Consider the following 12,061-nt stretch of genomic DNA (forward strand, 5'->3'; position numbering starts at 1 on the left):
AATTGTAAAAAACGACCATACCTAAAATTGGCCATAGGCGACGCTATAAAAGCTTTTCCTGCTCATCAGTGTAGTGTTATCGGGGATTGATGGCCCTAAAATGATTGTTCACACTCCCACGTTCGCTCTGATATGTAACATGTGCGGGGGGGGGGGGGGGTGAGAGCGCCACAAACTTGCACACAACATACAAGCAATTCTTATATGTAAACAGCTATCACCGGCTGTTTACAATGCTGTCAGTTTCCCGCTCATGCGCGCACGCAGGGCAGCAAGTGGGAGCGGGGAAGGACGTTTTGAAACACCCACCTGCATTGGAGAGTGTCCCTGCAGTTCCTCTTTAACCCCTTTCCATCTGGCCATTGTGATTACACTGCAAGTCTTAACTTTTTACATTCCTGGAATTCTTCTGAGGGCCTGTTCACACCAATAAATCCTGATCAGGCGGCTGCTGCTGGTGTGCGCTGGCACAGACAATGCCGATCCTCCATTCTGTGGCATCACACTGTTTACTTTTTACAAGTGATTTTTCATTCAGTTTTGGCAGTCAGGGTACATACAGTCCTAATGTAGTGTTTGTTTGTTGTTAGTGCTCCAAACTGGGCTCATTGTAAACAAGGAAATAAAAACGTGATAGGGTTCTAACCCTTATTTCCAATCTGTTCAAAACAAATGTTGGCTGGAGTTGGGCTTTCAGTGTATCAGTACTCATTATAAACACTGCTATAGTATAATGCTCACCAAAGTGTCAGTTCAGCCCCCTGCAGATACATACCCATTACCCCTATGTAAAGGCCCAAGTTGTTCTATTGCACTAAACGGTCCATCCTTCTTCTAGATGATTGGTTCTCAACTGGTGGGTCGTGACCCCATGTTTAGTGGGTCGCCGTGTGCCTTCCTCTATGCTAGGTGAGAGACTCCTCAGCTCCTCCTGTCAGTTCTCTCGCCAAGCAGCCATTCAAAATGTGGCGCCGAGTGTCAGCTTCGTGTGGGATGGGCTGGGGGTATGACCGTGAGGGAGCTCCACCCACACGTACCACTCCCCTGCATGCCCTGTAGAGGTGCCTGGACCGCAGTGATGTCACATTCTGGCTCCTGGCTCGTCTGGCACTCAAGGGAGTTGTGCACGCATTGCACATATGGATGGAGCTCTGTCATAGCAGCCCACATTGGACCCCAGGCTGAGGAACCACCCCAGCTCTCGTAAGGTATGGAAAGTGGGTGGATCTTTGAATGGCATCCTAAACGCACCTCCCACCCGCTGTTCGATTGCACCGGAAACGCACGGTACCGCAATACCGTGCGTTCCATCGCAGTGCGACTTGGGTCGCCCCTTAATGACCAAGGACAAAAGTGGGTCCCGAGGTTACACAGCTTGAGAACCACTGCTCTAGATGATTGCATTGGTTCTATATAAAGGAATCGTGGGCAGTGCCGTGAGGCAACATGGAACCGGGAAGCTTCTCCTTCCCAGCCAATCAGCATCGAGCCCGCCAAATAGATCTGATAATATGGTGACACAACCTCCACCGTGCAGACACCTCAGTCGCCTCACATCGATCCTCAGCAGGAGATGTCCCTCCGCCTGAGTCCAGTTTATGAACAGCGCCAGCACCGCCTGCTTGATGCTGTTAGAGGATTTCTGAATGACAGCGGCGGGCAGTCGTGCATGCGCTGCAGCAAGCTGAGGGCTGATCACGCAGGCGGTGCAGGTGCTTTACACACAGGAGACGTGGGCAGATCCGGGAGAGCGTGCAAGCAGTGTCTGTCCAGCTGGCCAAGGGACACCTGCGGTACGGTATTGAATGCTGCGTGTGTGGAGAATGGGGTGTCTGCAGGGTGGAGGTTGTGTCACCATATTACCAAATCTGTTTGGCCGGCTCGATGTTGATTGGCTGGGAAGTCGGCTTCCCAGCCAATCAGCATGGAGTCGGCTTCCAGGGCAATCAAGAAGCCAGGGGGTGGGTAATGCCTCGCCGCCTGGCTCCCTGGGAAGCCGGCTCTTTGTTACCGGAAGTACCGGTATCGGCAAGTACCGAAATGTAAATATCCGTACTCATACTCGATACCGAAAAACTGGTATCGGTGCATCCCTAGTTTAAAGTACAGGTGCTCTTTTCTATACGTGTATGGAGGAGTTGGTCTGGGCGCACTGAAGGACAGGCAGTGGGAGGAAGATTGAGAGTCACCACTGCCTGTTACAGTAGAAAGTTGAACAGTGTACAGTGTATTGTGCTGCATCTGAATGTGGCATGTTACCTAGCAGGGGGTGAGGGGAATACATAATGGGGCTCTTTATAACAGTGTGTATAGTGCTGTCTATTCTCAGCAGGGTTCCACACACAGCCCATTCATAAAATGTGGGCTGTGATGTGGAGGTCTATCTTAACGCAGCTCAGAGAGCTCTGTGCTTAAAGGAGAATGAGTCATGTGACTTTGGCAGACGTTACGCACACCATGACCCATTCGTAAAATGTGGAGTTCTATCTCAACGCAGCTCAGAGGCCCGTGTGCTTAAAGGAGAACCAGTCTTGGGACTTCTGACAGGCCACATGACCAGGCTCTCCTCCTGGCTGCTTTCAATCCCTAAGCCAGCTGAGTACATTGCACATTGCTGCGCTTTTATTATTCTTTTTTATTGTTAATGGACCGCACTGAATTTTGATGTACACAAAAGTAACTCTATCCTTCAGGTCAGGGGTGGGCAACTCCATTCCTCCAGCTGTTGTAGAACTACAAGTCCCATGAGGCATTGCAAGACTGACAGTTATCGGCATATTGGGAGTTGTAGTTAAAGCACAGCCGGAGGTACCCACCCCCGATTTAGGTGATCACTCTTGTGCTTTAATCAGCTCTGCTCTATGTGATCAGGAGTGTGGGAAGGGTGCGGTGTTAAATATTCTGTGTCCCTCTTCTTGTCTTAGAAGGTGGGAAACAATGTCATTGGTTATCTGTGAGGCCGGGCAGGAATTTCCTTCCTTCATAGAGGGGAATGGAGATCTGCTGCCATGTCTGTGTTTGGGGTTGTCAGAATGGTGTATGAGGAGGTATTGTGTCATTGTGGAACGGGGAGTTCCACATCCATCAATCGTTTACAAGCTATAAAGCGTGCTGCAGGCGGTGACTCTCTCCAGCTCCTGTAATATGAAGCTGCCAGTCACTGGAGGGAGATTTGGTTGCAGGGAGGGTGTGCCTGTGCTGAAAACACAGCAAACACGCTGAGCTCTGCATAACTGTGACGCATGACACACTTGTGTTCACTACAAAACAAATCCATTGCTTCATGCAGGAAGGTTGGCTCCCACTTCCTCTGGTTTCATCACACGGCTCGCGCCTGCAGATCTGCTTTAGATGTCGTAAGTCAGAACAAAAATAGTGCATTAGGGGACGGCCGTCACACGTTTACTGTAAATGGACGCTGTAGAAACAGCTCATTAAATCCATGCTGCGGTCACAATCCTCGTTTTCCAAATGGATTGCAATCTAAGGCACTAAAAATTCAGACCAATCAGCTGCTTGCAGACATACACACACACACCGTGCAGTCCTGTGCTATGAACGCACTGGATCGGGTCAGCAAAGCCTCCTCACATTCTAGGGCGGGAGGGGGTACGGTGGTGCCACTCATTTCAATGACAGCGCAGACACGTGCATGCGATATTTTATGTGATCGCTCCACACTGGAACGCAGGGCATTGCATCACCATGTGTTCCAGTGCGGGTGATTGCACTGCAGTGCCATTGAAATGAGGTGACACCACCACACCCCCTCCCAGAATGCAGGGAGGCTTTGTTTACACAATCCGGTGCATTCATGACATGGGACTGTGTGATGAACACACTGGGTGGTGTGAATGGGCCCTCATGGCTTGAACATCATAGCCCTCCTGGGACTGCCTAGTTACTGTCTGCACTCCTCCCCTTACCTCCCTCCATCACCTTTTACATATCTGCAGAGGAAGGTCATTACTATAGAGCAGCATTTCTCAACTAGAGTGCCATGGCAACAGGGGGTGTCTTCAGATTTTTGCTAAAGTGGGGAACGCTCATGTGACGGGTCAGTCCGGATACCCCATTGCACAACTATCCATTATCTCCTTTGTCCCCTATGTCTGATGTGAACAGGGGGGCTTCTGATCTGAAAGGGGCTCCTCATGTGCACAGGGGGGCTTCTGATCTGAAAGGGGCTCCTCATGTGCACAGGGGGGCTTCTGATCTGAAAGGTGCTCCCCATGTGCACAGGGGGGCTTCTGATCTGAAAGGTGCTCCCCATGTGCACAGGGGGGCTTCTGATAAGAAAGGGGAGGACAGACACTGAAATCAAGGGGGAAACTACAGGTTTTTTTTTTTGCCTGTGGTCACCCCTTAAAATCCATACCAGATCCACGTCTAGAAGAAGGTTTGGCATGAATTTTGAGGGAGGCTGTTGGTTTTTTTTCTTTACATTTTAGTCTGCAGTGCCTGGAGATTTCTCACACTTCACTGACTGGAAAAATGTTGAGAAATGCTGCTATAGAGTGTCACTGCTGACATGACATCCAAGATGGCGCCACCCAGCAGCAGTCTCAGTACGTTGAGATGCAGATGCAAGGGAGGCTTTTACAGCTAAATAACATGTATAAAACACATAAAGTGCACATGTAATTTTATGGAATGATATTTGGTGTAATAAATCGTCTGATGACAACGGTTTGTTTCAATACTTTGAGTTACTGACCAGAGACATCAATGTATAAAATGACACGTTAGGCCCCTATTCTAACCCATCAGGTCTGTTACCATGCGTTTCCGTTATGTGCATCTGTTCTGAAGTGCATTGTGTTAAGGAAGCCCATTCTACAATCTCACGTTTAGTTTACTGATTTGTAGTCCATCATGGGAGTGAGCTTGGAGTGGTGACTACTTTACAACACACAGGAAGAAAAGTAGCCCCCCTCCAGAAGGAAGGCCAGTGTCAGCAGCAATTCAGAGATGATTTGAGGATCTACAGCCGAGTGATATACCGATAAGATACATTTATGGTAATAGTTTGGGTACTTGAATGCATTTAAGATTTAACTCCTGAGTTTAGTGTCACTTTAAATATTTCCCCTGTGAGATTTTCTTTTGGTTGGCTATGGCCCACATATTACTTTCTTTGTAGGGAAATGCGCTTATTTAGCAGCATTTATAAAACATGAAATCCTTACACTAAAGTTACCATACAAACTGAGGCCGAGATTTTAGTCACTTCTCTTTAGGAATTGTGATACGCAGGACTAGTATGCAGCGACAATGTTTAATAATACTGAACTTTGTATGTACATTGCCAGTGCAAAGCAAGCTAATCCTTCACATGGAAGTGGCTGCAATCTCGCACGGCAGCATTTACCTTGTGGTCACGTGTGTCTTGTGAAATGTGATCAATGAAAGGATCAGGTACTCAGTAAAAGCTGCTGGGAGGTGGTTTTCAGTTCAGTTGTTGCACAAGAACAGTGACATAGAGAATGACTTCTATGGTGTTTATACCAGCGGCCAGAGTGCCAGTTCTCTATGTTTAGCAATGTGAATAAGCATACAAGCTTAAAAGGAGAACTATGACATGAGTGAGTTCCACTCACCTCATAGTTCTAAGCCGACCTGTGACAATGAGACTGTCACAGGTCGGCTCAGTAGATCGGGAGGTGAGCGAACACATAAAGGGTTCCCTCACCTCTCGATCCTGTCACGGCTCTCTGCCGTGACAGGGGGAGGGGCTGGATTCCCCTCTCCGATCTGTCAGTGCTGACTGGCGGAACGGACGGGGCGGGTACAGCTGGCTCTGCCTCTAGATAGGCAGAGCCAGCTGTCACTCACGCAGCTGGGTGGATCCCGTCATCTAAGTCGGGATCCGCTCCAGCTGCGGCGTCTTAGTATACCGTGAGCTGTAGCTCGCGGTATACTGAGCTTAGGGTGACGGGAGGACGCTAGTTTGTGTCCTCCCGTTACCCCAAGGAGAACTATGGGGAAAAACACTGACCCCATAGTTCTCCTTTAATCAATAACACAGAGCAACCCTTAGAAATCTTCTTTAGATCTGACATCTGTAAGCTTATTGTTTGTTCCTTTTTTTTACTAGTCTTAGCCCAATGCTAAAAGGCAAAAACAAGAAGTGGTAGACAAGACAGCAAGCTCAGGGATTTAAACACCGGGGTCTTGTTACATTTCCCAGTTGTTTAATTTAATGCAAAGGAATGATCCCTGGTCTCCTTATTGTAGAGTAATGACCTGCTTTTCCTCTTCCTCCCCCACTATTGTAGAATAAACCTCAACAATGGCATGGAGCCAACTGCTTTTGACAGCCGCTTGATATGCCTTCCGCACCCACACAGCTCTCCCCCAGCAGTAGACTGCCCCCCAGTGGCCGTAGTGAGAGTATGAAGGATTGCCTCTTAGTTACCTAGTGAACGAGTAGATGAATGGGAATAATGTAGTGTGCATTCAGGAATAGGTTTGCTCTGATACAATAAGTAAATGGAAATGAAAGCAATACCTTCCACAGTGGAAAAAGAATGGATTTGACAAGTTTATTCTTTTTATAATTGGGGATATGATACATGTCCTTGCTTTGTATGATCGGAGATGATGAATAGAAACCATCTGCATTAGTGATTATTAGCTACCTGGGTGCAGATCTAGAAGGCCATCAGTCAAACTTTCCAGATCCGATACCATCATTATTCACCGAAAACACAGCAAACCATTTGTGCCAACCTAGAAACCTAAACTCAAAAGGGTCAGTCAACCCAAAACTGGTACCGGATACTGGTCGGAGTATGGGGACCAGTGTGTATTGGTTGCACACCGCAAGCTTCATTGAAAAGTTTATTATAGCGCACAGGTACACATGCTCTTGCCATGGATCCTCCTCACTCTGACATGTATCATGGTTCATAGAACTCTATGACTAAGCCCAATATTGGGTGAAACATGTCAGTGAGCAGGATCCATGGCAGGACCATGTGTACCTACTGTATGTGCTACAATAGCTTGTGGTGTGTGTGACCGGACTTTCTGTAACTGCTGATGCTGGAGGAAGACGAGCTCGGCTGGTGTGCACCCACCATTCTCTATGGTGCTGCTGTGAAGGAGCGGAGATATTGGGCTATGGACGTTTACCCAAAACTGATGTTGCAGAATTGAACAAAAAAATTTTTTTTTGCCTGGCTTCCTGATTGGGGCGAGGGAGCATGAAGCCAGCTGCCCGGCCAATGAAGAAGCTGGGCAGTGTGTAATGACTTGCTGCCTGGCTTCCTGATTGGCCAGGAAGCCAGCTTCATGCTCCCTCGTCCCCTCATGACGAGGGAGCATGAAGCCAGCTTCTCGGCCAATCAGGAAGCCGGCGCCCAGCTTCCTGATTGGCCAGAAAGCCGGCTCACCTAGTGACGAGAAGCATGGGGACAGCTTCCCTGCTAATTGGGAAGCCAGGTAGCAAATCATTACAAGCTGCCCGGCTTCCTTAATGGGGACTTTCGGTAACGGTGAATACCAAAAAAAAAATAAGTCGTTACTCGTTACCGAAATACCAGTTTTCGGTGCAACCCTAATTATTTCCATTATGCTGATTTCACGTGCACAGAGTGAGGCACAAACTCTAGTTTCCCCTTAACATCCCAAGTTAGGTCCTTTTCCTTTAAATCACTGCAAAGCTGCAGCTGCCTCCATTCCTTCCGTATCTAAGAACCCACGCAGAGCCCCTTGTCATACATTTCTGTATATAGCAGGGATACACAAACTCTGGTGTAACTACAAATCCCATGAGGCATTGCAAGACACAACCGCAGTCATGACTCCTAGAAGCAGGGGCATGATGGGATTTGTGGTTTCACTGGAGGGCCAGATAGGTAATGTACAGGTACTAGAACTCCTTCATACTGACGCCATTAGCAGGTATTTCTAGAATATGAATGGTATAGGAAAAGCTCTGGAAAGCACCAAATCATCAGAAGGGGAAGTTATCTAAACTTGGACAGAAACTGGAGCATTGTCCATAATAGCCAATCAGCTTCTCTCTTCAGTTTGTTCCGTTACGCTTTGAGAATGAAAGAGAGAAGCTGATTGTTATGAGCAACTGCTCCAGTTTTCATAAATCCCCCCTCCCCCCCCTGTATGTTTTTACCCCAAATCCCAGAACACGGTATCATTCAGAAATAAGTGTAAACAGCGGTTTTATTGCCAGTTGCCACACAAAGTCTTTTCAGGTCCATACATATATAGATATAAAAACAGCACTTGGAAATAAAGTCGATATAACCAAAAATTAAGTTACATGTTGTCATCATCGGAGTCGTCTTCTTCTTCTAAAGATTCCTGTTATGGGAGAAACACATTGTAAGAAGTCTGGATAGAAAACAAAGACAGAAATAAAAAGATCCGCCCCCGATCCCATCCATCCATCCCATCCATCCAATCACCTTGGCATATTTTTCAGCTGCTTCTCGCACGTCTTTCGGTACAACTTCATGTTTTCCGTTAGTAACTGTACAAAAAAAAAAAAAGGTCATATTTGATTCTGAAGAGGAGTTTCTTGGTGTTGGGTTAGACTTGTTCTAGGTCAGTACCTCTAAAAATACTGAACCCAATGGGCCGGCCTGGCAGCCAGGAAACGTACATTTCTAGAAGGAGAAGCCGCCATTGCCTGTCTGCTTCTTCACCAGCTAAAGATAGTCAGACCCGTGAAAGTTCTGAATTGTTCTATTGAATTTACTAGAAGCAGCAGGCGAGGCGGACCCATTAGTTGCTGTACAGAAACCATTCATCTAACTCCTGTACATGAGCAACCTGACCACACACAGGCAGATCTCTCCCCAATCATTAAGAAAAAGATACGCTGGTCTAGGCTTACACCATGTACGGTGAACTCTGCCTGACATAGCTGACATGTCGATGGGAGACGTGTAAATAACATCTTGTTCTGGTAACAGGGAAGAGAGATCCATCCCTGGGCTAGTACAGATAACATAAGAACTCCGGGCAACATTTGTCTTAACCTTTGCAGCAGGGCTACCCCGCACTACAAGGGTTAACTGCTTGTTTTGGTCTAGGTGTAAAAATAAAGTGATACTCCCCTGATCCCTAGAGATGGCCGCCTCTTAGACCGGCCCTTCCAGCCTCTCCCTCCGCTCAAGCGGTCTAAGGATGCTGGAGTCGTCACATTCATTACACTGAGTATTGGACGTGAAGACGCTGAGGGACATTCCATTGCTGGAGGGAGCGCTGTGACAGCTGGCTGCGAAGTCCGGATAAGTAAAACGGTCATTTCTGCACCTAGATGAGAACGAGCACTTTTGCAGCGGGGCCACCACAGCACTGCAAGGGTTAAGAAAAGTTTTGCCCGGAGTTCATCCAAACTGCCTATTACCGTGCAGCTAATCCCCATCACAGAAAAAGCTTACATTTGTCACATCAGGGGGTGTGTATGGAAAAACGCACTCCACCACCTAACCCTGTGAATGTCCTTCAGCGACCTATAAAGCTGGATGGATTTTATTCCTTTGCTATGTATGAACAGAAAGCAGCGCGCACGCATGCACGCCTTATCCTTGGAGGTGCATGAAATAACTGCCTGTGTTAGATTGTGTGTAAATAAGAAGAGCCTACTGACTCAGAGTTTGTCACACACGTGCCGGACTATAAAGGGGTCTGTGTTCCGAATGGACTCCCAACAATGTAGGTTTTCCAGTACGGCTCCCAGGTATTACTCTTATGTAAATTACATAACATGTGTGTACACCCCGAGAAGTGACGCTAGAACTTTCTTTTCATTCTCTTATTCTGCACAAGAAAGACTTGAGCAGGAGATTGTGATTAGATGTTATGGTCAAAACAGACCGTACTCTTCATTTAGTCATTTCAAGTGACACAATAAACTCGAGTTAAATCTTAAAAATCCATTCATGTATATTATTAACAATGACAAAAATGTATCTTATTTGTGTATCACTCGGCTGTAGATCCTCAAATCATCTCTGAATCGGTGCCGACACTGTCCTTCCTTCTGGAGGGTGGCTACTTTTGTTCTCCATGGTGCGTGTGTGTTGTAAAGTAGGCAACAGTCCAAGCTCGCTCCCGTCATGGACTACAATCTCAATACAAATTAGTAAACTAAATATGAGATTGTAGTCCATCACAAGAGTGAGCTTGGAGCGGTGACTACTTTACAACACACACAGGGACCATGGGGAACAAAAGTAGCCACCCTCCAGAAGGAAGGACAGTGTCAGCACCAATTCAGAGATCATTGGAGGATCTACAGCCGAGTGATACACAAGTAAGATACATTTTTGTTATTGTTAATATACTAGAATGCATTTTTAAGACATCTCTCAAAGGCCATACACACACAATTCCAACACAAGGGTTCTGCAGTCCAGCACTTTAACCAAAGTGTACTAAAAGGAAACCTACGCAAGAGATAAGTCGAGAAGCTTCCAGGAAACCCCCACAACTGAACATGTAAAGCTCCAGCCATTTGCTCAACTTGTTCTCAGGAATCAACCACAGCAGTGGTGGGATCTCTGTTAAGGGATTTTAACCAGTTAGCCAAAGTTTGACAAAAGGAAAGTCAGAGCCATGATGAGGTGAAGGGCTTGGCCTGCCAGCGAGAACAGTGTTCTAGAGAGGGCTTCCAACCGCTTACTGGCACATCTTCTACTGGAATAGTAAGTACTTTGTTAAAGAGGGACACTTTTACACAAAAATCCTCCCCAAATGGGTACAAGGCCAATAAGCACCTGGGGGGGGGGGAGCAAACAGTTTGTCAGGGTGTTTCTAATCTAGAATAGAGGAAGAGCTGCAATAGCGGGCACAATGGGAAAGTCTTTGCAGCCTTGGGAGATTTGAAAGGACCCAAGACTAAAAAGAGCACTGGTAGAAACAACAGGCTGGTCCTCTAGTTTCAGAGTGGCTATCCGGCATCAATAAAAGTCCAAATGGTCTCTTCATTTTGGACATGTCATTTCAAAAGGCAGTCTGAGCATGGCCGCATCAGGTTGTTGTGTGTCAGACAGACAATACAACAATATGAGACTGTACTGTGATCTCCCAACTACACTATGAACAGTCCCCACACAGAGCAGCCAAGACACGCATTGCAGGCATGGTGTAACCTGGATGTGTGTACTAGCAAACATACAACATATCATGATCCTCAAGTCAAACATGTTGATCAGCCTATGACAAATATAAATCCTTACTTTCTCCAACCCAGCTCAGTTCCAGTTCAAATGATTTATCTTTTACTTCGTCATGGACAATGTAGATTCTGCAAAAGAAAAAACAAAAGGTTTGTCTATAGACTAAGTACATCAGATTTTACATATAGCCACGTCTTTTTCCATGCAATGACCAAGAACATAATAAGGGGCATTACCTGCCCTTCCACCCAGTTCCATTCAACAAAGCTCAACCAGTGCTGCTAATGGATTGTTGTACCCAACTGGGAGCATGGCTGGTAAAGTATACAAACCTCTGGAGTCAGCTATGTACAGCAAAAAGACTGATGAGGCCGCAGAACTAGTTATCAACCGGGCATGCGCTGTAGATTGTTCACACAATCCTTGTACCACCCGATCACATAAAGCTTTCACAGGACTGAATTGAAAGTGCAAATTTTGCAAGCATGGACCTGAAAATGTTAACTCTGATCAAGGACAGGCGACTAGTGGACTGGAAAGCTCAGCTTCAATATAAGTCTAACTGCACTACACTTTAACATGAACTTATCAATCAGAGGTCTAGAATCTAGCTTTATCCTGTGGCCTACCTAAAAATACAGCTCAGCAAAAGACAACATGGCAGCATACTTACCTGTCTGGAAAGTACTTATAGGAGAACTTTGAGGTGAGTGACTTACACATATCCTCATAGATTAAAGCTGACATGTGACAATGAAACTGTTACACATCAGGCCATGGTTAATGTTTACGGCAACATTATGTATTGAACTCCACGGGCTTCAGAAACCAGCAGAGTGCAACACAATAGGAGAGAGAGAGAGAGAGAGAGAGAGAGAGAGAGAGAGAGAGAGGGAGAGAGAGGGGGA

The 12,061-nt window shown here is 46.6% G+C and overlaps 1 protein-coding gene across 1 annotated transcript in view; it reads right to left on the bottom strand.

The window, feature by feature from the left end:
- Positions 1-8,167: 8,167 nt before the first annotated feature.
- PSMA3 (proteasome subunit alpha 3) overlaps positions 8,168-12,061 on the bottom strand; it is a 38,197-nt gene continuing 34,303 nt past the window's right edge. Inside the window, exons 9-11 of the mRNA XM_018562305.1 lie at positions 11,214-11,281; positions 8,433-8,497; positions 8,168-8,328 (exon numbers count right to left, since the gene is read on the bottom strand). Of these exons, the coding sequence (XP_018417807.1) occupies positions 8,284-8,328; positions 8,433-8,497; positions 11,214-11,281 (178 nt within the window). The 3' untranslated portion in view covers positions 8,168-8,283. The remainder of the gene's footprint in view (positions 8,329-8,432; positions 8,498-11,213; positions 11,282-12,061) is intronic.

Source organism: Nanorana parkeri, unplaced genomic scaffold (assembly GCF_000935625.1).
Source record: "Nanorana parkeri isolate BGI_ZX_2015 unplaced genomic scaffold, ASM93562v1 scaffold20, whole genome shotgun sequence".
In the NCBI taxonomy this organism is placed as follows: Eukaryota; Metazoa; Chordata; class Amphibia; order Anura; family Dicroglossidae; genus Nanorana; species Nanorana parkeri.